Raw genomic sequence first — 26,565 nt, 5'->3', positions numbered from 1 at the left:
TAACCTTGAAAACAATGCTCTGGCCAGTGCTAATCTCATTCTCCAACCACCGCTAAATGTTTTTGTGGCACGTGCTTGCATTTCCGTTGTAAACCCTAAACCAGCAAGTATAACGCCGGCCCTGGCTGGTGCTTTATCCGCTTCCATTGCACCGAGTGCTGCATAGATTTCAGATAGTTCTGTGCTTAATTGGGCTTCATTTATATCTTTCTGCCTGTCGGAAATTTGCAACTGAATTTTACCATATATAAAATTACTTAGTGAAAAAATGTAATTAAAATTAATTAACCAATTTATTTCGAGGGTTAATTAGATTCAGAAAATTGAGCCTTAAAGTATTGGAATTTTGTCTAGTGGACTTTGGAAGTGAACGAAGGGAAAGGGCTAAGTACCTAGTGCGCCTTTGCTCACATAATCCATTTTTAATTTTAATTTCATTAAGTTCAATATTAAAAAGATAGCGGGGTCATCCTTGAAACTGCATTGTTTTACTGCTAATTATACCTTTAAAAACGCACTTATTATTTCTCTTAAAAATCATTCTACTCCTAAGGTTAATAAAATAAAAATTTACCCTGAAGCGAGAAGTGCATTAATTTCTCGATCTCTATCAAGCAATGTTTGGCGAGTTACATCACACTCCAGTACACTCTCTAAGGCTGTCTTCTCATCACCAACCACTTCTTGTTCTACATGTAGCACAGATATATGCGAGGGGATCCTTAACTGAGCACTAGGAAAATATTTAAGAATAGATGTGAAATTCGTAAATAATTGTAAGAACTATCATAAAAATTTATTTAAAAAAAATTACCTCGATATCATTCGAAGGAGAGTAGTTTTTCCAAGACCATTTCTACCAACTAACCCGTATCTTCTGCCAAAAGCAAGCACTAAGTCCGCAGCCTGAAGTAAAACCCTTCAACAAGAAATTTTTGAACCTCACGTCAAACCAGATAAAACATTAATTTAAATTGTTTTAATTTCTTTTTCGGGAGTACCTTATAAGTTACATTCAATTTTTGTAAATGAATTTTATAAGCTCTGAATAATTTGACAAATAAATTTTCTTCTAAAAATCTATTCAATTACATTTTTTTAAACCACAGTTATAAAATTAAAAATTAACATATGTGGAGGATGAAAGAGTGAGTTAGCAGGACAGATTACTAATTTTTGAATTTTCATCTGCTCCTTAAGGTTGAGAAAACACTGCTTTCCTTCAACAGGAAAACAAAATGTAAAACTTCTAATAGCACATTTTTTCACAGGGTATTTGTAATTCTCGATAGTCGGCGATCTTATGACAGTCCATTTGTTAAAATTCCAACTCAGCCTCCGTCAAATTGGGTATTAGCAATAACTGATTCGCATCTAGTATATTATCCTTTGAGCACACCATCTTTCCTTTTCACCCAATAATTTGTAATCCCAATTTCCTTTTTTCTTATATTCATTCTACAATAATATTTGTGTGGGGAACACTGGTACATCCTGACCATGTGATCAGAACATTTTAGCTCACTTGCTTCAGTCCGTGTACCGATATTGGGTACCATTGTTAAGAAGTAAAGTCCCCTCTTCGTTCAACATCACCAATTCGCGTTCTCGTATGACATACATTCTTTTAATATATTCTACCGTAGCTTTATAGAGCTCGCGTCTATATTATCGTAAAGTTACAGTTTTAAAGTCTATAAATGTCTTAGCTAACTGTAACTGAAATTTTCTGCTATTTTAAAATTTGATTCTATAGTTACGTATATACACATAGTTCCCAAGGAAATTCATTAATTAATAATCTGAAATAATAATCTGATTAATAGCCAGTAAAAAATAAACTAACAGGCCTTCAAAAATATGTCAATTCTTTCATAATGATTTAACTTAGAAATATAATATAGTAATTCAAAAAGTATAAAAAATAATATGACAATGTTCAATTAATATTTAAAGAGACACTTATTTTTCATTTATTTACTTCTATAATTGGGATAATTGTAAGCAAAATATTTTTAAAAAAACGATCAACTACAAAGGAGACCTTTTAGCATTAGCTCCAATTGTAGTGCAATTAATTTCAATGTAGAGAATATTTCATGGACATTGTTCAAGGTTATAGATTTTTTTTTTCCTCTCTATAAAATGTAGTATAATTAAGGTTTAGAACAAACTGATGTTTATACTCAACATCAGAGTTTCACTATTATTATAAAGATAATCAAAATAATATATTTAATTTACAAATATGAATATAGTTCATTCACTTGAACAATTTCAAAAAAAAAAAATAGATTAGATTAATCTATTTTCTGAAATTAGTACTACTCATATAAATCTTAGTTGCGGAAGTTATTGATAATAATGACATCATCTACATATGTGTTAATGACTTATATATTAATTGATAAATTTATCATAATAATAAAATATCAATACTGCGTTAAATTTTAAAAATTATCTAAGAAATAGTAAAGTGAAAAAAATACCTGTCACCGAATGAAACATCAAAATTTTCTATTCTTATATCTTGACCTCTGTTGACTCCTTTGGCTTCCATTTTAAATTCTTTTTTTGAAGTTACCTAGTTAAATTTTACATATTCAGAGTAATTTGGAAAAAAAAAGAAAAGGATTGTTAATTTCCAAAGAATAGTAATAATACCTGGGAAGCTGTAGCACTTTGCAGTTTTACAGGAGGAGCAACTTTGTTCCCAACATTTCCTTCCATTCTTTTTTCCAATTTTTGTTGCAATTTTTGTTCAGCTTTCTCTAACTTTTTAGCGTCAACTTTCTAAAATAGAAATGTAGCACCAGTTTAAAAAAAAATTGTACAGTGGAATAAATATAAATAACGCATTGAATGAATTCGATAATGCGAGTCTATAAATAAAAAATAGTAGCAACAGGAAAGGTTGAAAAAGCATATGTGGATAGAGTTGGAAACGAAGGTCTACTTAGATTATGCCATTTTTTCGAAGTAAAATAAAAATGAAAGAAAAGAATATTTTTAAGTTCATGAATTTTTGGGTTTATTGTAATTTATTTGGTTTGAGAATTTTTATGCGGACTGTAAGTTCGGGTAGTTTCACAGAGGCTCCTTCAGACAGTTGTGGCAAAGGCTTTCGGATCAACCTCTTGAAATCTAATATAACGACATACAGTAATGCGTCCGTTATTATGAACTAAGAGAACAGAAATAACAAAAAAATGCTTCAATTACTCTCTTAAATATAAATTACTAATTTCCATTCTCATTCGATGGTTGTTCTAGTGGCAATTTCAGATCAAAAGAGCTTGTTTGAGAAATTGAAATAGGCAGATCTCTCTTTATTTTGGTTATACCTGTTTAGATCTCTTACTAAGCTGCTATATATCGATTAACATCCCGATGGACCTGGAAAGCTCGTTCCTTTAGGGTTATTTTGGGCAATTGATTACTAAATTTTTATTTCAAGTATTTTATGAATGATTGTTGCTGCTGGTTCAATTATATATTCTCATGAAGTTCTTGACACACCCCTAGTTCTATAGTTTCTAGTATAACTTAAAGGTTCCCTGTAGTTATAACATAATATACATTTAATTAGGTTCGAGAAAGTGATTTCATTCAAGCTTTCAAGGTTTTGAAGTAAAATACCAGCCAGCTTTAACAAACGAAGAAAAAAAAAGATTTACAAACATGAACACTGAGCAATAATTTTTAAATTAGAACGCGTTAAAGGCTGTGCAAATACACGGATGAAATTATGTCGGTCCTTATAAGCAATTTTTATTTTTGTTGAATCCTATGAATTCCTCGAATCTAACGTTAGGGAAAATCACAATCTGTAATATATCTGATTAGAATCACATTACTGTATAGGCACTAATATTTTATTCTATTCGAGTGATTGTAACTACATTTTAAGAATTTGTTAAGATCTTAAGGCACCAATGGTTAAATTTCAATTATTCTATCATTAATAATTTTCGAGAATTTAAAAAAAAATGAGTAGCTTATTACTGGATTTCTCGGTATCACATATCCAAAACATGAAAGAACTGTAATTATTAATTTTCCGATTCATATTGACATCTAGACACATTCCAACCCACATCAAATTGTAGTATTGCCATTGTCACGAACACAATATCTTAAAACGTAAACTTTTATGCGTAAACTAAATCAAAATTCTTTCTCAAAACAATAAATCCTCTCATGAGGATAAGAAAGTAAAATTAAAATAAACAGGAATAAAATTCTATAACATTTTAGAATGCCATATTTATTTTTTAACTCCACTTATTTTTCCCACTTCCAACCATCAAAGCTAATCTTTAATTAGATTAACTCTCGAATGTTGGTTGGAGGGCAATTCACTTGATACAAAGGACATATTAATGAAGTGGTATCATTTTAATCACAACTAACTTAGTACCTCAATGATTATGTTCAAATTATTTCTGGTATGAATATACTAATATTTCTGGTATAAATCTACTTATTTCCATAATTTTTAGATAAAAGTTAAATAAAAGGAAACATTACATATACTAACAAGAGTATCATCTCGTTGCATCACCCAAATTGATTTAATATCTTCAACATTTTCTTGCAAATTTGCTGCCATAGTCCCCAAGTGGACAGGAGCATTAAGCACTTTGTTACCATTTTTTGTTTCACCATTTGTCTCTGGTCCTTCGCCACGCATTAATGATAAAAGACGACCACATATTTGCCTTTAAAAACACAAAAAAAAACCTCTTTTCAATTTAATTTAACAATAGTTACCATTGCAAGCAAAATTATTTCAACGTTTTTCATGAGTACGAATTATTTGTTGATAACATACCTGATTTCTTCTTCACTTCTTCCGTCTGCTACCTCATGAAGTACGCCTCCCACAGCATCGTATAATTCATCGCTGTCTTCAAAGTCGTCAATTCCATTAGTAAGAACTCCTTTTAATCAAAGCATAACACTGTGTTATAGGCACTCAAACAATGTTCATACAAATTACACTATGATACTTCTTACTATCAGAAATAAGTAGCTTTATCCAAGTATCTCTATCGTAGACGTTAAAAAAATGTGCTTAGCTACCTTGAGAGATAATTTTATTTTGTAACCCAAAAACACAAATTAACTAACAAAACAATTTTTTGGATTATAAACAATTTACCTTCAACATATTGGTACAGATCCTCATTAATCAGCGGAAACTCTTCTTTAAGGAACTGCCCGCAGTCAGCCATCTTCATCTAAGACCGATTTATCAGCTGATCATATGTGACAAGGAAAGTTAGCAAACACTTGAAAAAAATTATCGTACAAAATACAATTATTTAATTATTATTTCAATCAACTTTGAAGTAACTAAACTATTTCGCGTTTCATTAATCTAAAGTTACTGCAGCAAAAACATTTTTATTTTGGTTAATAAAAAACTTATTCTAAAATATAAAATAACAAATTGCACTAATTCATTTTACTGTCAATAGATAGCGCGTGAATGTAAAAGAATGTTCTTGATGGAAGCTCTATGTACTCAGTTTCTCTTTTTTAAATTAGTTTCTGTAAAAATCATAATTATTTAAGAATTAGAATTTATCCAATTTTAAAAAAATCTTGTGTGACATGACTCACATGACTTCTTCTTACTCACGAGGTTCTATCTCACAAATTTTCTTTAAAAAAAACAATATATTTAATTTTCCCCTCTATTATAAAGTTTGTAAATCATTAAGCAGATTCATTGCAGAATACCTATTTAATTTAACAGTACAAGTTATAAGGTATGTGCTTATATATGTTATGTGTGTTTGAAATCTCCAGAAATTCCTCGGAGTATTTTTAAGAAAATCTCAAAAATCAGAGAAATCCGTTTAAAAAAAGACGTGCTTCAGAATTTCCTCCATTCTAAAAGTACCTCAATGAAATTTTCCGTGAAAAATGTTTCAAATGAAAAAAAGAAAAGTAAGGTAATCACCTATTTTTTCAGACGAGGCTTAACGTCCAACGACAAATTAGATGTCGTGGACCAAATAAATGATGTACATTTATGGTTTTAAACATCATGTTCAATAAATTTGTAAGATGTTTCAATAAAATCAGATTACTACCTAACAGATTTTTTCAATCTTTTTCCGTTAAAATTGAATTCAAGCGGACAGGAGGATTGATTGAGACGGATTTATACATACTTCGGATTTTTTGTAAAGTTAAAGTACTGTGTCTGAATACTGTACGACCACCTGCATGAATAATGAATTGGAAAGTTAATGTTTTTAAAATATCGAGTTTGGAGTAAATCCGAGCTTGGGAATCATAGTAAGAAAAAGTCGAATGTGTCTTAGATTTCTAGAAATCTAAAAAAAATAAAAATAAACTGTTGTTAAAAATTTAAATATTAACGTATTTTGTGAGTAAGCCAAGTTAGTTTTTGTGTCAAGGATTTTGATTGGTTGTTTCAGATGAACGAGAGTGCTATGGACCAATCGCCTTTTTCTTCATTTTGCATTTTTGAACTTTATTTTAGTACGTTTCACTAAAGCCAGGACAGAAGTAGATCTACTTAATTGATTTCTGAAGAGGCAATTATAGAAAATAGTAAAGTTATTTGCATATTTTAAATCTGAACTTCTTTGATTTCAACAATCGAGGAAAATTACTTTACTGCTTAGGTAAAAATTGTATTAATTTCATATTTAAATAAGGTTCTATTAATTTCCTTGAAGAACTGATAGTGCACAGTTTTTCTTAACATTTTATTAAGTCTTTTTTTTAATTTCATCAAATTGTTATGAGGCGTGTTGAACGATTTTAAAATTATTAATGACTATTAACTTTTAAAATTAACCAAATTATTTTTTCTTTAATTAAAATTTATGATAGGTTATTTCAGTTATACCTACAAAAATAAAAGTCCATGCTGAAGAAATAGATCATTCCAAGTTTTTACTGTTGGGTTTTCGCAGTCATTAAATGTCAGTATACTTTACTAATGGTTAGTGTAAATCTCTTTCTTCAAGTAGGCATTTTATTGATGGTTGATAATTTATTTGATTTTAAGGAATGCTTTAAAGTTGAATAAAATCCAGTGATAAGGTAAATCATACCTTAATTAGTGGAGACAGATGGAATGATAGAATTTTGTAGTTTTTTAAATGACATTACTTGTATGATTAACATTAATTAATGGAAAAGTAAGTTTCAATATTGTTAAATTATTGTCGTTATACTTTAATATTCTATCTAAGAACTCATTATCAAGATTGTCAATTTTTTGCTTTACCAACATAGTTTACGTTAATCTGTATTTGAAAAGAATGTTGAAAACATTTTCATTTCAACAAATTGTTTTAACATTACCGAATTTTCGATGTTTATTTTCATCCAAGCCCCACAGGTTCTTACTTCTGTTTAGTCAAGCTTCAATTTTAATTTTACTCAAGAAGAATTTTTTGCTATTTAAATTTTGAGTAATAAGTATTAAGCCTAATTATAAATAATAAGCTCAATTAAAAAAAAAAACTACTTCTAACTTTTGCTTTTTCAGAAATAGTTCGAAATTTTTCTAAATGAGCCTACTGCAACTTGTAAATTAAAGAACGTTTAATGGATAAAACACGATATCTAGAAAAAGATGCTACAAAAGGATCTTACTATTGCAAGAATTTGATGCTTGGGTTCCATCATTTGTTGAAATTTTGTGTTGTATGATTACCAGAATGACGATAGCGATCTTTTATAAGAGGAGTGCAATTGTTGAGGTATATTATAAAAATATATAAAAACATTTATTTGTTAGGCTAAAAGATGAAAGATGTGATGAAATATATTTAGTTAGACAATTTTTCTTTTTATTGCAATTGTCTTGTAGTAGAGCTCTGAAGCCTTTTCCTTTTAAACTTTATTTAGTACTTCTGTTGTAACTATTTCTTTCCAAAATCATAATTATTAAAGTGTGAAAGGTCATGCAATTTTAGATAGTGTACCTGCAATAATTGTAATTAAAAGAAGCTTTTGAGAAAGGGTAAGTCTAATCTAAACGTCCCTGCATAGTGAGTGACACTTTAAAAGCACCCACTTGCCCATTATAAATCTACGTCCAAATGAAAAATAAATAAATAAAATAATGGTCGGAACATTTTAATTGTTTAATAAATTAAACATAAAATTAAGCTTATTATTGCTATATTTATAGATATATGTATATGTTATACATATTTTTTTAATTAAAGGCTCGTTAACACCTGTAGACATTGGTCCCCGTAGTCTCTCATAACAAAAAACCTGTAGGATCACCGGACAGTGACTTTGAAGAAGCTTCAAGGAAGAAAAAGAATCTGAGAACTTGGCATCTGAATTCGAACCCAGGATCTCCGCCTGGACTCTAACCACTGAGCAAATCCCTGTAATAATCGAAGTGGTAAATAAAACAAAAAACTTTAAGGTATAATAAATAAAGATAATAATTGTTTATTAATAATTAATTTTATTTATTAAATAAAACGAACAAAAAAATACTGTATCAAATACATCGTAATGACTTTTTTATAGCTTGAATGTTGAATAGGGCAAAATTTACATGTTTTATAGAAAAATGAAAGAAAAAGAAAAATTACAAAAATTAACTTACATTTTGACAATTGTAGCCTCATAAAGCTTAATTATTATTAAGTACCAATCTAACTTAGGTAACGAAAAAATAAGATTTATCTTTAAAACACATCCTTTATTTCGATACTTCTTTGAAGAAAGTCGAAAAAAACATTGGAATAAGACCCATTTGAAATTCTATATTACTAGTGCTGTTCTATAATTTAAATATAACGTATTGAGAATATATATAAAACATAAAATTTAATAAAAGAGCAGCAAAATTAAGTTGGTGATAAAGTAGTTTTTTCTCTTTCTTTTTACATTTTATAAATAAATACATCTTTATCTAAAATTCTAATAGGAAAAATAAATAATCTCCTTCAGGAGTAGCAAATATAAAAAAAGGAACTTATAAACCTAGGGTGTAGAATATTTTTTATTTTACTATAAACATGAAATGGAATACTGAGTTATACTCAATCGTTTGAGATTTCTTTTCTTTTTATTGACTTATTTTATTTTTTTTAAGAATCTTGGTAAAAAAAATTTGAGTTTGTTTAAATTTTAATTTTAGAGAAAAGAAGTATAGAGTGGGCAGATACTAGGAAACTGAATGGTTCCTCAGCTCTCGACTGTGCGTTGTGCTGTTTCCTTCACTGCACCTGTACACGTATGCACTGACTGAGATGTCGTCGTTCTCACGTAAACATTGTTTACCTTTGGCACATTCACATCTGTAACAGGTTTTAATTTTTTTTTAACAACTTGAATTTTTAATTATTGTTTACACTTGTCTGGAGATATTCAAAAAGTATAAAAGATATATTAAAACGAATTTTACAAGAAGATCAATAAAACAATCATTTCAGCTGGTTTTTCGTGTTTTTTTGTATGAGTATTTAAACTAACAAGGTAAAAGAAAGCAGCGTTTTTTTTCGGAAAACTAAAAGAACTCTTCATGAAGTTTAAACTTCGTCACTCAAACTTATTAAGCTCGGTACTTGAGCAACTCATTTAATGTTAAAAAGTATTGAATAAATGAAGAATTTAAATGGTAAATTAGAGGGAAAGACTATTCACATCTATCATCTAAAGAGCCTTTAAAACATTTTGGTGAACGAGTGTGCATATAAATTTTTTTAAACTAGAAATTTTTGACAAAACTTTAATCAAATTTAACCAAAACAGTTTAGTTGAATAAGACCGTTCTTTTATTTACATATAAACGTGAATAATCCAGAACGATTGAATAAGGATTGTAAGCTAGGTATAAGCACTTTATAGGTTTAAAAGTGTGTTTTCAGTTTCTTTAAATAATTTTTTTTAAAAAAACCTACGGTTTATTACAGTTTCTGCATACGGTTGTAGAAAAAAAGTGTATAAAAGTACGTGGCTGGAATGTGAAAAAGTATGAAACATGCAAGAGAAAAACCAGACTGTTTGCATTATAACTTAATTTAAAAGTTAAAGAAAAAAATGGTTCAAAACAACTAAAAAGAAACTATTTATAGTGTGATTCTTTATTTTTATAGTGTCTAGTGTCTCACGACTGTAGTTGAAAACAGTCTGCACGGTCCAAATTAGGGTTGGTTACTAAGTTGTGAATCATTTTTTAATATTTCGAAGGTGGTGCCATCCCGTTTTCATTCATAGGAATTAGCTGATTTCTAAACGGTCAGCTAGCATTAACCATTTTATCAATAAAATAGTAGGTAATAATTATAATTACATGAAAATTGCGTTTCTTATACAAATAGGTAATGGTTGATACAAAATGTTTGCTTCGAGTGATGTTAGTGGAGAATTTAGGAATGTTGGATAAATTTTTAGATGAGAAAAGGTTTTATGTGTATGTTTGTAGATCAGAAAGTTCAATTTCGTAACGCGTTTTTATTTTCGCATGGTGACTATGTGAATAGAATATGTTTTCTAAAGCGATATTTTTCGAAAACATAACCCTCAATTTTTTTTTTTTGTAAACTTAAACTATTTTAACTAATGCCTTTGATCTTTTTTGAAGCCTTTTCCCGGACAAAATTGATTTGTAAAAGAGGTTTTCAGGAAACGGATAGATTAAAAGGTCACTTTTATGGTTTCCATTAAATATGACACTAACAAGCGTAAAAGCTTTGCTAGAATATCAATGTAAATCGGTTATTCGGGCTCTTCACTTCGCAAAACAGATTTTCGATATTTTTGACATTTTCTCAATAACGGGAGTACAGGAGGGTTGTATACCGGATATCTTATGGCACAACAGAACAGCGAATTATTGTACTTCGTGAATGTTGCGATACTTCTGATGTAGCACTATTTACACAGAGGTGTAGTAAATATCTCCAAAGTTACTGAGGTTTGATTCAGCATATTACCACTACTAAAGGAAAGTAGGTAGAGAATAGTGATATTCGCGGTTAGAGATGTCTCTCGAAGGATTGCGCGACCTATGGGTGGAAAATGGACTCACATGACGTTACAGAGGGTGGTTATCTAGCTCCTGCACCTGTTACATCATTAGGTTAATTCCGTGAATCGGGTCAGTAGTAATAGATTTCTTTGTATTATCCGAAATGATGATCAGAAAATGTGATATTTCATTGAGTTTTTTTTGAAATTAAATAGCTTTCAGTTTACTAAAGGTTTAGTTTCAACCATCATTTCTCTACATTAATATTAGAGACCTAACGCTAAAAAAAAATAAATAAATAAATAAAAAGTAGTGATAATAATAATAATTTAATTACGTACGTGTTTGTCATGAAATATTCAATTTTTCTGGTAAACGGTACATAAACTGCCCATGCGCATGGCGTCCTAGCGTGGCATACACTTGGTGTGGTTGGTGTATTTTCCTCGCCATTTGCGTCCCTTTTCTGTAACAAGAAAATAGTCATTACTAGCTATTTTTTTGTTTTGTTTTTAAATTTTTATACAGGGCAGTTAAAAGTGGTTAATGAACAAAATAACGTGAAAAGTCAGATTGAGTACTTATATAGAGCTATGTTTATTTAATTAAACATTCCGCAGGAAAGAAAATTCATTCTACTGCACTTCTGCGATATGGAGCGGTTAGGCTTATCCCTAAAATTCTATTTGAATGAATGTGTGGTCCTATCATATTTTTGGTAATTATATGAGTTGTTATAATTTCAGTTTGAAGTAAATAGCTTATGGAAAGTTTGAATTCTAATATTAAGCATTGGAATTCAAACTTTCCGTAAGCTATCTACATGGGTAGATTACTATGACATGAAGCTTCTCTTAAAATTCTTTTAATTATTAGAAAACTATAGTGAAGGTAACTAGCATTTAGTAAAAATTCTATCTTTGAAAAAACTGAAAAATTAAAGTTAACATTTTTTTTCTTGGAACCCCCACACTAGACTTAAAAGAACAGAACTGAACAGACGCTATCGACTACTTAAAAGACTCTTAGACGACAGATCAAAACTCTCTCTGGACAACAAAAGACTAATTTATACATCTATTTTAAAACCCATCTGGGCGTATGGAATAGAGCTTGTGGAGTTCAACCAAACGCTCCAATCTTCAAAGGATTCATACTCTACAATCTAAAATTCTTCGAACTATTGTAAACGCTCCTTTTTATGTCTCCAACTTGACTATACACACTGACCTTAACATTCCTTTTGTAACACAAGTTGCTAAAACAAGATACAGAAAACTCCACTTCAACCTGCAATCTCATATAAACCCTCTAGCTTCAAATCTTTCTTCTAGAACTTTTCCTGACAACCCGACAAGACGCCTTAAGAGACAGTGGCCTCGTGATCTCCTCTCAAGTGAAGAGAGCGACTAATAGCCTATTTTGGAGTGTTACCGCTGGGTAACTTCTCCACTCGTATTCTTCTGTTATTTGTTGTTACTGTTATCACTGTTACTTATAGCGCCAACGCGCTGATTGTAGCAAAAATAAACGCAAAAAAAACATTTTTTTCGGAGAGAATATACTATTAGAATTGGAATGTATAAAAAATAATTGACAGTCATGTGAGTTAAATAAAAACCACTCATGTCAATGTGATTACATGTTATGTAATAAAAGCCGAATATCGGCAGGTATTCAAATAAGTACGTAGTAAATCAACAAATTAGAATACAGTCAGAGGAAAAGAGCCAGTGATAAAGAGATACATGGAGTCGTGCCCCCAAGGTATGCCCAATACGATTTAAGTAAACATCCGTTTTATCCCTACTTCCAAACAAAACATTAGTCATTTTTACAACACTAACCTACTAGAGACTACTCAGAGAAAGTAAAAAATTAAAGGATGCTAGTTGGTAAAATGATTTATTAACTCTATATACAGTGATGTAAAGGAAGTGTTGAAAACGGAAGAATAGTAAGATGAACTGCCTTTCTCACATAAACAAACTCTTACCCCTCTTTCATACAAAGTGACAATACGCAAAACATATTTGATTCATTTGACACACATGTTTATATTATCAAAAGAGAAACAAAAAGGAGATTGCCAAAGATTACGGCAATGAAGATCATCCGGTAAGGAGAAGGGAAACCAATTTGCTATTACTATTCCTACGAGTACACTTAATGTAAATTGAAAAGGAAAAAAAATATATCGTGAAAGATCTATTTTTATTTGGAACTAGAACCATTCTAAAAGATTCAATTTTCTTTCAAAATTTGGATTTCACTGAAATGTGATAGAAAGAACTATTGACAATCTCAAACTCAATTCTCCCAAATGATATTTCAAGTAAAAGTAAATTATTAAATTTCGAGTTAGCATTTGAAGTTAAAAAATCTTGTTCAAATAACTGCACGAATTTGTCTTATAGCAATTTTCATTAGTTTTTCTTCAAACGTCGCATTTTCATTAAATGTTCACAGGGTTCAAATATAGGTTTACTTTAGGAAAGCATGAAGTCACAGAACTTTAAAATAAATTTTTATAAAAAGAAGTTCAAACGAGAGGGTTAGATTTTTATCTTAAGTAGTCGTTATTAAAAATGCTAAACAAAATACACATTCCGTTTCTTTACGATTTTCTTCAAACTAAATTTCAGTAACATATTAAATATTTTCTAATATTATACAATAAAATTCAGTGATATGACATTTTCTTTGTATCCTCACTCACTTCTCACATAAAATCTCCTTCACAAAAACTTACAGTTTAAAAAGTTAAGTATAAGGGTTGATTAAACGCCAAAAGGTACACAAATCAGCAAGTACCCAACATTTCATTAATACTTCATTGATATTCAAGTAATTTTATTGCATTAATTTTCATTAATATTTTTTAAGAATTTATTAGATGTCACAGACCCTGTGTTACGCTGGCCATTTTAATCTACAAAATATTTACTCAAGTAGCACTGTAGATTGACTGTAATATCTAGTTATTTATAATAATCAAACTATTAATTACAGGTGAAAAAGAAAACGTGATAAAAAATAAAAAAATATGAGGCTAAAAAATTCATAAACTTTTTTAAAAATTGCTTACACCAACATATCGTACATCAATGATTTTATTTATTTATTTTTATTTTTAAATAAAAATCGTCGGTTTAAGTTCATTCTTCGATTAAAGTAATTGTTATTTTATGTAGTAGTCAAACGTTTGTAATAATAAGTAATAAATAATCTGGCTTTATCGCAAATAATATAGTTTTCTTCAATTACATTCTCAATCTAGGTGTTCTTCCCACAATGTTGTATATATGTAATATAAAGTAAAATAAGATATGCATATTTTTAGGACAGCTAATTATTCCAGTATTTTACCATAAGTAAAATTAGGGGGACTAAATTAAATTACAATTGAGAAATGAGTAAATATTGTTGTGTTGAATAATCTTCTTGTTATTAACTGTGTGTTATTTGTGCTCACGAATATTTTGGTAAGACGAATTCAAGACTGAAATATTCTTTTAAATCCTCCGTGATTCAAATTTAAACAGTAGCCGACCCTAACTTTGTCTTTTTCTACTTTAACAAGCATGAATATGTGACTACTCAGCATAAAGGGCACATTAAAGAGAAATCAGAAAAATAATTTGGAATAGAGTTAAAATAAAGTACCTATTTATACGAAGATATAATGTACATTTTATCACAATTATAACTATTATGAATGAACTGGCCAGCATAAGGGTCTGTGACATCTAATAAATTCTTAAAAAATATTAATGAAAATTAATGCAGTAAAATTACTTGAATATCAATGAAGTATTAATGAAATGTTGGGTACTTGCTGATTTGTGTCCTTTTGGCGTTTAATCAACCCTTATACTTAACTTTTTAAACTGTAAGTTTTTGTTAAGGAGATTTTTGTACCTTTTGGATAGATTTTCCTTTTTGTCTATTTGCAAAGTTACGTCTGCTTTACAGATTTTTTTAAAATTTGGAATAAGCTATTCTATAACCTGATAAGGTGTTAAATCGGAACCGTAACTACCACTGGAGAGATCTTTTTAAAGAATGGTTATAGTTGCGGTCCCCAAACCATCCTCAATAACAATTTTTTTGAGAAAGCGTTTTGAATAAAATAGGAAGGTATTTGTACGTAAATAGCAAAATTAAACTGCGATTTCAGTACTTCCTTTTAAGAGGAGCAAGAAAAATAAACTGCGATTACAGTACTTCTCCCTAAAAGGTAAAGATTTTGAATCGAACGACAATTCATTGATGTAAATCGGTTCACTCATTGATAATTTTAACGATTGCAGTACTTCCTCTTAGTAGGTGTAAGAACATGATGGCACTTCACAGCCACGTAGAGGAGCTTTAATCACTTCTTCGTGCTAAATTTTATCAAAATCGGACTAAGCTTTGTAGAAATATTGGTAATGATAGTTTTAAAAAGGGCTTTATTTGGGTGGGGGAAACTCCCCTCCTTATGAGACACTGCGTCGAGACTTTTAAAGTGCAAATCTGTACAAAATTTCGATTCGAATGACACTTCATTCATGAAAATCGGTTCACGTGTCGATAATTTGAAACGATTGCTATACTTCCCCTTAACAAGTGTAAGAGCTGATCGCCGCTTTAATGTTACGTAGGGGAGCCCTAACCCTATCATCCTACCAAATTTTATCATAATCGGGCCAAGATTTACAGAGTAATTAGTAATAATAATTTTTGAGGGGGCCTTATATAAAGGGGGCTAACTCCTCTCCCATTCGATGTACAGGGCCGAGACCCCCAAAAGGCACATCTACATAAAAGTACGAATCGAATGACACCTCATTCATGAAAATCGGTTCACGCATTTAGGCGCTACGTTGTTTACAAAAAAGGTAACAAGAAGAAGAAGAAGAAGAAGAACAAGAACATTTTTTGAAAAAGCCGTTTTTGCTCATTTTCGGCAACTTTTTTCTCGAAATCTATTAGATCTGGGTGGTTGCAAAAAAATTACAGTTATAAAGGATGGTTTGGAGTAAGATTTAAAGAAAGTTTGGGAATTTTATCTTTAATAGAAAAATAGAAAAAAATTGTCAAAGTTGGGTGTTTTTCAACGTTACGCTTTTTCGTGCAGTTTTTGATGGTCAACCCTTATACAACTGTCCTACCGGACAGTTTTAATGAATTTTCCAGAGACAGTATTTCTCATAAAATGTACAGACTTTTTATGTATGCAATGAGAGGTAGTGTACGAAGTGTACAGAATTAAGTAAAAAATAAAACCATCAAAAGACGATTCAAGTAGATAAGATTTTCACCAAAAACCCTTTTTACATTTTTGGCACCTAAATGAAATCTAAAATTTGAACTAATTGTGATTTTCCTATTTTCAGATTTGCTGTGGTCACAAACAGATATGCGCAAACATCACTGCCCAATTAGAGATCATATTTTATTCAGGAGGAGATAACGTGAAATTCGGATGACAATTCAAAGTGGTAATATTTTACTTTTTATTATTAAAAATAGTTTAGCTACGTGATTGATTGATTGATGGTAGCAAAGGGCGATTCCCCCAAGAGGAGGAACGAACGCAGGCAATCCAAAATGCCCATTGCTCCCCGCCCACCTCTTACCTCTCAAGAGACACCGGAGATTCAAAACCAGCAAATTCGGGTAAAAAATGGCCGGATAACAGTACAATAAACTAATAAAGTAGAACCAGGACACTAGGGAGCATGGCGTCTCAATCGCCCAGTGCACTGAATAAACCAAGAGAGTTCTGGTAAAGATTACCAGATGCTAGAATCTCCAGGAGGTAAATGAGAAATATTTAACCTCCCGAAGACTGCATGATACTTATATTGTGATAAATAAGGTTCTAACAGCTTTCACGAGATGGTTGAACGAAACATGTATTTCAGCCTCTAAGGCAAAATTTGAAACATATCGTTTTAAATTTTAGAGTCTGTCACGAAAAAAAAAAAAACGGACATGTATTCAGGTCACATACATTTTACAATTCCTTGTTTTCTCTTAATCATTTGATTTGAAACATTGGAGTCTCAAAACCCACTCGCTAATATTTTACATGATGACACTAACTCATCTAATACCAATGCGATAATGCAAATTAGGAGGAAAAGAGAGACAGATTGAGAGAAAAGTAGAACGGAAATTAATAACCTGTAACTGGAATGATGAATTACATTCTGAATACTTCCCACCCTAATAAACATGTGATAATAAAAATAATCTTAACGATGAAGATAGGAAGTGTTGGCATGAGTCATCACATTTCTTAGCAGTACCGATTTCTTTTAACAGTCCTCTTTAACTCTTGGTTTTTTGTTGTTATGGGAACATTCCATGATAGGCATTCATTAATATGTTGATAGGATATATCCATTATAATCTGTTTTAATGATGCAGCTTAATAACTAGTATTTTCATTGATAAGCTGTTTCAGGTATTTTATTAAAGAATAAATATAATTTTGACTAACTCTTTTTGATGTATAATGGATTTTCACATTTAGTTTTAACGGAAACATATTATTTCAGGTTACGATGACGATATATGGTTTGGTTTTTACAAGTTAGTTTCCTCCTTTGGTCTAAATTTCGTGCAGGACTCTGTCTTCCTCTTTTACTAGCCCCTCCAAATGCAACTGTACATTCTGTATCACCCTTACCAAGTGCCTAAACCAGCCTATCCTGTGCTGTCTCAGCAGCTTCTCCACAGGTTTGATTATCGAAGGTAGAAGTGATTGTCGAACTCTTTTACTTCAATCCTTCGAAGTAAGCGCACTTCTGCTGCTTGCGATTGGCTATTATGTTTGGAGGTTTGTGCCCACGATTTGCTACCGTACGTTAAAATTAAGAAGTTCCAAATTCTTATGTGTAAATTAGTCCAAAGCTAATTTACGACTAACGATAAATGATTCAGTTTTTACATTATGTAATACCTTATTATTTAGTTATATACCCTATAACTAGCTCGTCATAATAAAGTTCGGTTGGAATGAGTGCCAGGTCATGTGGAGATTAAGAGGAATGAAACAGCCGATCAACTGGCCAGGAACGGAGCTAACCACTCTTTTCATTGGCTCGGAACCAGTCCTGGGGATCACCAAGGATGCAGTTCGTGCAGCTCTCAGAGACTGGATCTTCAGAGAGCATGAAAGGTGATGTTTCCATGGGTCAAACACAGTAAGTGTATGATGCCTTTGCTTGTAAAAAAAAAAATAACCGAAGAGACTCTGGGCTTGGGTAGAAATCAGATTACTCTAATTACAGGCCTATTCAAGGGGCACGATAGGTTCAGGAAGCATCTGTACAACGTGGGGCTTATTTGGAGGAGGAAACGGCCTCTTACTTGCTGTTCCATTGAGTTGTAATCGAGCGGTTGTGCTCTTTGAGACCAAAGGAGATAGTACAGCAAAAAGAACTAGTAGGGAAAGTCCTCAGTCTCTTTAGTAGAGGAGGTTTCGTCTACTAGATTCAAAAAAGGGGAAGGCACAATAAGCCTCTTGTGGCTGCAGTGCCGTGGGGTAAAGGTCCCGTTTCGCTTTTATATTCTAGTTATATTTAGTTTAAGAAAACATCACAAATCGCATGGTAAAATTTAGTCTGGGATATTTGCAGGGATGTTAACATCTCTCAGAAGTTAAGGAACAGTCTCCCGCTATTTATAATTGGTACTAAATATGATAAATTTATTTCAGATTTTTGAGGCTTCACAAGAAGTATTCAAAATTCATTCCAGCAGCGTGCTTAAATAAAACATTCGCCAAAAAATTAGTATACTAACTCTGCAGTCATCGAAGATGATTTTAAATATACAAAACAACAAGGTTACTATTATTTTCTTATATTTTTTGTTTTATTTTAACCTTTTGCACGCATAAATAAAAAACACACAAAGGGAGTGAGAGGAAGGCAAACATGTGAATTAATCAAACGGGGGGTGGGGAATTGTTTACGCGTAGAAAGAAGAAGACGTCCTTCTCACTAGTTTTTTTTAGTTGTAAGTTCTTTGACCGTATTTACGTCACGATATGTTGCCAACAAGTTAAAAGTTAACAAACAAGATTGAATAAATAGGAAAATTCATCACTCTTCAAGTTCTTATCAATATTTAGCGGCCTGGTTTCATTTCATGACAATTGTTATTATACAATTATAATAGTGTGAACGAGGCGCCACGGTAGCCGAGCGGTTAAGAGGCGATACCTGCAAAGCTGATATGCATTGTGGTACTGGGTTCGATTCCCGGTCTTAGGCCTTGGATTTTATTTAATGGTTAATAAAAGAAATTTACAGTAATGTATGTTTGCTAGTCGCCTCCGTCCACGACACCTAAATTGGTAGTTGGACGGTAAAGCCCGCCTGAAAAAATAGGTAGTTACTTTACTTTAATAGTGTGAACGTGGCCCTAACACTTCGTCAGAATCTCAGCCCCTTGATATTCCTGCCTAGCAATTCGAACATTTTACACCGATATTCCCAGGATGTACTTAACCACCTGCAAAGAACTTAGCTGTTGCTTACTGTAGACAAAATTCTTATCCTGAAGAAGATGAATTAGTCCATAGTATCTGTTAGCTTTAAACTTTATAATTTACTAAATACTAAGCACTTGAGAAATCTGAATTTTGTCTAAAGGCATGCAGTATACTGTGCTTCTAAAGTCATACTTTAGATTTTAATCCATCATTAGAAGTTGATTTTTTTCAATTTAGTGTAGCCTAGGCAGTTCTGGGGGAGGAGATTTATCATCTGTGTAGTATTAATGGTAGTTAAATGTGTAATTGATACTAAATTTACAAAAAGAAATCGTTCGACTAGACGTGTTGCTAATGTAATAAATTTATAAATTAAGTAATTTTTTTAGTACAGATTGCAGGTTACAAGAAAATGTAAATTATAAATCGCGATAAAAGGAAATCTTGTTAGTGTTTCTGTAGTTTTCAAAATCTGTTATAAAATAATGAATTTTATTGTGGCACACAAATACTTGATTATTTTGAATAGTCAGTAAAAAATGGAATCAATGAAATTAATAAATAGTATAGTTGGCGTAAAAAAAAAGATAATAATACTGATGGAAAAGAAAAAAAGAAAATTACATAATGCTTAAGCATCAGTTCAGTGCCCTTTACGCGAATATCTCTTGAATGAATGAACGTGAAGGAACACTGCGAAGACCTGGGAGGGGATATCCGCGCGCGTATGTGTGTGTGTGCTTGTGAGAGAGAGAGTTAGAATGAGGGAGTGTGAGAAAGAAGAGAACTGATTGCTGACCTTCCGATTACTACGTCTCTTACGGGAGACTGCGGAATCACGTACCCACTATAGCGTGCGTCTTCACTTCCCCGCTCGGCACATTCATTGTATGCGTGTGATGAGCGTGGAATTTTTCATCTTCTATTTTGTGTTTTGAGTGTGTGTAATTTCTTTTAAATTTCTCTTTGTGAGGGTGCCTACGTAATTTTTGTTTCTCCAGCCCATATCTTTTTTTTTATCCATTCTCCGTTTATGTGTTTTATATCTTTTGTACCCGCTTATAGTACAAATCTATACGGTTTATCTTGTACCCTACGAAAAAGCACCGCACACTCGGAACTGACAAAAGTTTTCCAGTAATTCTTCCTATTCATTCAAATCAATACGAAAAACTTCTTTAATTTTAATATGCGTGCACTTTTCGCTGCCGTTGCCTCATTCGTGCATCTGCCATCTTACTTCGGATTATCTTACTACTTTCTCGAAGAAGGTTTTCGGAAATTTAGCTGTTAAGATAGTGCTGGAATGGGTCCAAGAGTAAACTGATTTTATCCTTATCTTTCCAGATTTGTTGATTTCCTTCACTAAATGCTTCTTCTTCTTCCGTAATTGCTCTTCTTGCAATTCTTTCCTAGAAATTTATGACAAACTGTTGCATATTATTGTTGCGATATAGGTGGACCTGCAAATAATCATGCCCCTTGAGCAGTCTGAAGCAGGCCACACCGTCCCTTCTTGTCAGATTAGGTGGAATTCGTCCATCTGGTTCAACCAATACTTGCCACCATTTTCTACCCGCTTTTGCTTTTTGTCTGATCTTTCTGATCGAAGACAGGCAGCAGTTATCCTTTTAAAAGCATGCATACAGATTGGTTGCTCAGGTTGATCTATTTGTGCACCTCTTTTTGCCAATTCATCCACCCTCTCGTTTCCAAGCAACCCACTGTGCCCTGGAATCCATTGGAGCGCTATAATCTTAATTGCTTTCATTGGCAGCCTCATTCTCTGCTCTGCATTTCGCTAAGACTGCCGACTCTGAATAGCTCGCTCCAGCTATAGCTAGAATCGCCGCACGCGAGTCAACAAAGACCACAATACGGCACTAAGGACCCCGCTTCACTTTATCAAGAGCTAATAATATTCCGGCAAGCTCGCCGTCATAATTAGTGGATATTTTCCCCATAGTTAGTATAGTTGTAGATGTACTCTTTCTTTGATCCTCATTATCAGATTGCTACTCATTATTTCTTTAGTGCACTATTTGCAATTTCTGAAATTAATCGCGCACCCCATGGCCACATGTAAAATAGCATATTTCTCTTGCTTAAATTCCGTATTGAGCTGCTGATAGACTTCTCCATCCCAATCATGCTCTTCATTCGTACCTTATTTTGTGCCTTCAACTTTAAGGCTGTCAATAAAAAAAAAGAGAATAAATATAACTGGCAACTCATAACATAATTTTTGCTGTGAAAACTTAAAATTCCAAAATTTAGATTTTTATTACTTCATCAATTAGAAAATACAATCTTTTTACAATTTACGTATCATAATATAACAATGGGATAATTTCATTGAGGAAAATTTACTATATTTTTTTTTAAATTGATTGAGGTTCTATTATTACAGAATCAAGAAAAAAAGTAACCTTTTGAACTGTTATATCTTAACTATTGGCAGAATTTAAATAAATAGAAATGTATTAGACACAAAATACAAAACAATTTTTTTTCTATTAAGACGTAACATGTTTACAAATTTTGTTCCCAATTTCAAGGATTATTCAGATATTAACAAACAACAGCAGTAAGCTACATTAGATTGAGTAGTTTACACTCATTGGGGATAAGTAATTAGAAGACCGTGATGGAAGCAGTGTATTATTTCTGGAATAATTTTTTTATTATTTAAAAAAAAAATAGTAACGAATCTTTGGCGAAGAAAGAATCACGGGGTATTTCTCTCAACATGTGGCTCATTAGAATTAATTTAAACTTTGAATATATCCTAGTGTATTCAAGGGAAAAGAATATTTTTGTAATTTGAGTCTCAGGGTATTTTGGTATATAGGAGCTAGATCTCTTGGACAGAGTAAAATCAATGCCTTCATGCTGTTGCGAATCACGGGTACTCTGCGTGAAGGTCTTGTGTTTGTCCATTAGAGTTAATCTCTTTTCTCGCAAATTATGTGTATTCGAGAAAATATATAAACCCGCAGAATTTTGTAAACAATTTTTTTTTTTTTTCAAGTTAACTCAACATCTTCTACGAGTTTGTTAGAACATTAAGTATTTAAAACATTTTAGAAGAGTTCTGGAGCACCTAAAAGGTCTAACGTTCTCTCATAATTGCAGTGAATTGTACATTACCACTAAGATTTGACCGTTTTATGGTAAAAGTAAAAATTAAGGTTAAAAAATTTCAAGAAAAGTTGCGTGTTTTGGACGGATTTAATTTGTGTGTGTTTTTTTTTTAAATAATTAATTAGTAATGATTAACAAAAAATGTGCTCTTGAGTTCCTCAATCTGTTGATTTATTTACTAATGGCGTTCCATTAATGAACAACAAATTTTTAGTATTAGTATTTTGATACTTAAAAAAAAAAAAAAGGCGACTGGAGGTGGGTATATCTCAAAAGATCTGAAACGGTTACTCGCAAGACTTACTACATATCTCGAGGTTGTGAATTTGAAAACATATTTATTCCTACAAATATAAAGCCACAATTTATTGAAATTTAGAAACTTCCCTCACTCTTCAAAAATGTTCTTACAATAATTTACCAATTTTTTTTTATTTAAATAATATTTATTGACCTCCATGTTTACAATGGGATGTATTTCCGAAAAAAGCTCTCAGATAAGTGAAACATGTATCCTTGTGAAGTGAGGGTCTCCCGATAATTCATATTTCATATGAACTCCGGAATTGTAACAACAGATGTATCTATTTTCCTTCTTAAACCCTACGATGCAAATATTTTTTATGGAAATGATACTTTTGAGGAAAACCTACCCAACTTATCTCACAGAAGTTTCAAAAAACTGTTTTGTTTTGTTGTTTTTTTTCAGTAAAATGTACCTTTAGGTTACCGATTTCGGACACATATTGATCACACATTTGATAATTTTTTTTTTTATGCATCTCCATTCCTTCTAAACAGTTCCTTTTTTTTTTGGTTAAAAATCCGTTTTGAAGAAATATTAAGGCCCTTTTTATTCGTTATTTTTCTCTTAAATATTCTGTATCAAGAATGGAATTCTGTGACTTAAGATTTCAAAGCTGTAAAGCAATAATTTTTGAACTACAATGTAGCATTATTTCTGTACCTGTTGGAAGCAAACATTTACTAAATCAATTCCCATTATCATTTTAACTTTATACATATATGGGCACTTTTGATTGTGAGTTAAAATTATTTGTTTTGATACAAAAATTTGCCTATAAAATTGTCATGTAAGACATTCTTTCCCACTCTGCTGTAACAACTATTTAATAAACATGTTTTTGTTTGTTCCTTTATTATCAATAACTTTAGTGATCAATCTTAATATAATTTTAGATATATTTTTTTTGTCTTTTTTTCTCTGGTTAAAACTTTATGTGTTTAAGGACATTAATTCTTAGAAGAACCAATTATATATATATTTTTTTTTTTTTTTTTTTTTTGCAGATTGAGTATAAACAAAAGTTTGAAAAGATACGACTTTCCGAGAAGGTAAGTTCTTAGAACAAAAAGTAATATCCAATAAAGAAGAGGAATGGGCGCTAGACGGATTGCATCAATGTGAAAGGCTGGTATGGCTCAGAATTCCACTGTACGGAGAATATCAAGACCTTACACCCAGAAAAACCAGAGATCGAAGAATTAAAGTGGAAGTAAATATCCTCTCATAGAAGAAAAGGATCAGCACTTGATCTGTAATTTCCACTAAAGGCAAGGTACAAAATCCTCGGCTAGGCATTGAAAGACTAGTGTTTCTAGTTCATTATACTTTTACATGTCTTCTAAATGAATATTGTATACAACCCTTAAATGCGTTTCTGTAAGATTTCCAAATATCCATCTTCAATGGCCACCATCTCTTCATTTAAAAACGTTTTCTATTCACAAATTTCTATGGGAATAGATGAAAGTCAGTGGGTGCTAGTATAAGTTCAGGATGGATATTTAACATCTCTTGCTTCTAATCCCAGTTTTCCAAAGCCAAGGAAATATTGAGGAAATATAAAAATATTCCCTTTTGCGTAATCTTAAAACACCTTTTTATACAAATTAAATCGTCTACGCCTTATTTTGTGCAAAACCACAGGCTCATATCCATTTCTTTTCATTCATTTCTGGTTTGAATTGGGAAACCCATGTTTCATTCACTTTCAATTAAATTTTTGAAACCCACACGTTACTTTAAAGAGCACCAATACATAATCCACGTGTTAGATTTGTCTTTGCTTTCTGGTTCAAGGGTTTTGATGTCTAACTTCCCTTTAGTTCCTTTAGAAGTACCCAAACAAAATAGAAAATTTAAATTTTGAGCGATTATTCATTTTTGAACTAGAGTTCACACACCACGGAGACCATTTTCTAAAAACTAATTTTTTGGACCCTCAAAACTTCAAAATTAATATTAAATAAATCGAATATAAGGAGGCTTTCTTTACCAAGAGTGGAAAAGAAAAAAAAAAAATTGAGAAGGGCAGTTCTAAAAGATTACATCATACGGCTGTTTCCCTTTACAGTATTGCATCAGATTCCAGCAGTGAAGGAATGCACCGTAACTACTATATTCATGTTTCTCATATTTTGTTTTCTGCAGTTTATAAATATAAAATTGGCGTGAGTAAAAACCATGCAAGATGCATTCTCGTGGGTGAATCAATTTCAACTTTACAGTAGATTTTATAGTTATGTTCACTTAATACGTTATACGAAGCAAATATTGGGATCCGGTAGTTATTCTAATTTAAATTTTAGACCGGAAATGCATACTTATTTCTAAATTTTCAACAATATTGCTAAGGTTAGATTTTTGGAATTTAAATTTACAATTTACAAATTATATTATGGTGTCATCAGGCTAGTGATTATTTTCAAAAGAAAATGAGCATTTACAGTAAACATTTTTAAATAATTTTTTTTGTTTTTTGTTTTGTTACTTACCATTATTTTTTTGTTTTACTGATGCAGTTCAAACTTTGCAAAATTTGAAAATTGTTAAGAGTAAAAGGGAAAGCTTTAATTCATAACAAAATTCACCCGAAAAGTCAAGTTAAAATTTGTAAAATAATTTATTTAATGAACCTAAAAAGTTAACGCTCCTTAGTCATTTAAAGTAAATAAATGACGTATAATCATTCCACGTTAATCAGATAACTCCGTTGAAACAAATTTTGATTTTTTTTTCACTTAATTTGCCCTTAAATTTGTAAAGTATACGTCAGACTCTTAGATAATACTTCAGTTATCAAAAGAATTAGAAATTCTAAAATAAGAATTAGAGCTTTTAATTAAAAATAGCCCTTAAATTTCGGGTGGGGGCATTAATAAACTCATCTTCCAGTTTAAGAGATTTCTTTCAAATTTTGAAATTTGAACAGGCTTATGTAAAATTAAATTTTGTACTAAGAGTAAAAATAACACCATATTTTACTCGAAATAATAATAAATTTCAAATCGTGGAAAGCGGAAGTTTATCACCCCACAGGTTGGTAAAAGCGAACAGTCGGAGAATAATTCACGAAGTTAAGAATTTTTTAATGATTGGGATTTTTGTAATAAAATAAAATTAATTTTTTTTTTAAATTGAACTAAAATTAAAATGATTAACAATGCTACCATAATTTATCTTTAATTTTATACGCTTGGAGCACGCATGTTTTGATTTCGGTTTCTCAAAATTTTCTGGAAATTAGAAATAGAAAATGAGGGGATACGCCGCATAAAATCAACACTGCGGACCCAAATACATTTTCAACTAAATAGAATTTAAAAATATTTTTTAGAGAATTATTTTATATGATATATATAAATTTGGATTTAAATAAAAACAATAACTTACCTGAATCGCTGCTCCTAAAACACCACTTAGCAATAAACTTGAGACTAGAATGATGGCGGTTGCTTTGTGTGAAATCATATTGCAAAACTTTTGTTGCTAAATAAAACAATTAATAAAAATACGAAGATAACGGTATATTTATTTTTTTTTAAGTAAGCTTTTAATGAAGAGATAGTGTCGCGTGTATATGTGCGCTACTTTAACCCAATCGCAAAGCTGAAGAATTTGAAGTTATTC

At 31.2% G+C, this 26,565-nt stretch overlaps 2 protein-coding genes and 2 long non-coding RNA genes across 9 annotated transcripts in view; 2 read left to right on the top strand and 2 right to left on the bottom strand.

The window, feature by feature from the left end:
- LOC141446939 (ATP-binding cassette sub-family F member 3) overlaps positions 1-5,311 on the bottom strand; it is a 9,671-nt gene extending 4,360 nt beyond the window's left edge. For both annotated transcript variants that reach the window (XR_012454013.1, XM_074113955.1), the window contains exons 1-8: positions 5,165-5,311; positions 4,835-4,943; positions 4,541-4,721; positions 2,665-2,793; positions 2,490-2,584; positions 815-919; positions 575-733; positions 5-214 (exon numbers count right to left, since the gene is read on the bottom strand). Coding sequence is in view for 1 of the 2 variants with exons in the window: in XM_074113955.1 (XP_073970056.1) it covers positions 5-214; positions 575-733; positions 815-919; positions 2,490-2,584; positions 2,665-2,793; positions 4,541-4,721; positions 4,835-4,943; positions 5,165-5,243 (1,067 nt within the window). In the remaining variant the exon portion in view is untranslated. The remainder of the gene's footprint in view (positions 1-4; positions 215-574; positions 734-814; positions 920-2,489; positions 2,585-2,664; positions 2,794-4,540; positions 4,722-4,834; positions 4,944-5,164) is intronic.
- LOC141446948 (uncharacterized) overlaps positions 1-9,297 on the top strand; it is a 26,216-nt gene extending 16,919 nt beyond the window's left edge. The window contains exons 1-7 of one of the 5 annotated variants that reach the window (XR_012454025.1): positions 5,587-5,777; positions 6,456-6,665; positions 6,877-6,968; positions 7,055-7,187; positions 7,541-7,754; positions 8,226-8,437; positions 9,161-9,297. This is a non-coding gene — a long non-coding RNA (uncharacterized lncRNA). Of the gene's footprint in view, positions 1-5,586; positions 5,778-6,455; positions 6,666-6,876; positions 6,969-7,054; positions 7,188-7,540; positions 7,755-8,225; positions 8,438-9,160 lie in introns of those variants that run through there. The other 4 variants (XR_012454024.1, XR_012454022.1, XR_012454023.1 and 1 more) reach the window with 4 other exon arrangements.
- LOC141446945 (uncharacterized) lies at positions 8,460-26,565 on the bottom strand. The gene is made up of 3 exons (XM_074113973.1): positions 26,329-26,565; positions 11,335-11,459; positions 8,460-9,320 (listed from the first exon to the last, which is right to left on the bottom strand). The coding sequence occupies exons 1-3, from the start codon at positions 26,404-26,406 to the stop codon at positions 9,188-9,190; spliced, it is 336 nt and encodes a 111-aa protein (XP_073970074.1). The 5' UTR covers positions 26,407-26,565; the 3' UTR covers positions 8,460-9,187.
- Positions 16,372-24,488, top strand: LOC141446949 (uncharacterized). Its single transcript, XR_012454027.1, has 3 exons — positions 16,372-16,479; positions 18,708-18,836; positions 23,943-24,488. It is a non-coding gene; the product is annotated as an uncharacterized lncRNA (long non-coding RNA).

The sequence above is a fragment of the Rhodnius prolixus genome, unplaced genomic scaffold (genome assembly GCF_049639745.1).
Source record: "Rhodnius prolixus isolate KJV_2025 unplaced genomic scaffold, Rpr scaffold_7, whole genome shotgun sequence".
NCBI lineage: Eukaryota > Metazoa > Arthropoda > Insecta > Hemiptera > Reduviidae > Rhodnius > Rhodnius prolixus.
This window is presented reverse-complemented; position numbering and strand designations above follow the sequence as displayed.

Excerpts from the sequence above, each read along its gene's own strand:
- LOC141446945 (XM_074113973.1), bottom strand. The coding sequence starts at position 26,406 with ATGATTTCACACAAAGCAACCGCCATCATTCTAGTCTCAAGTTTATTG. Across the intron at positions 11,460-26,328 it reads TTTTAGGAGCAGCGATTCAG|AAAAGGGACGCAAATGGCGA; the intron begins GTAAGTTATTGT and ends TTCTTGTTACAG. Across the intron at positions 9,321-11,334 it reads GAATATTTCATGACAAACAC|ATGTGAATGTGCCAAAGGTA; the intron begins GTACGTAATTAA and ends AACCTGTTACAG.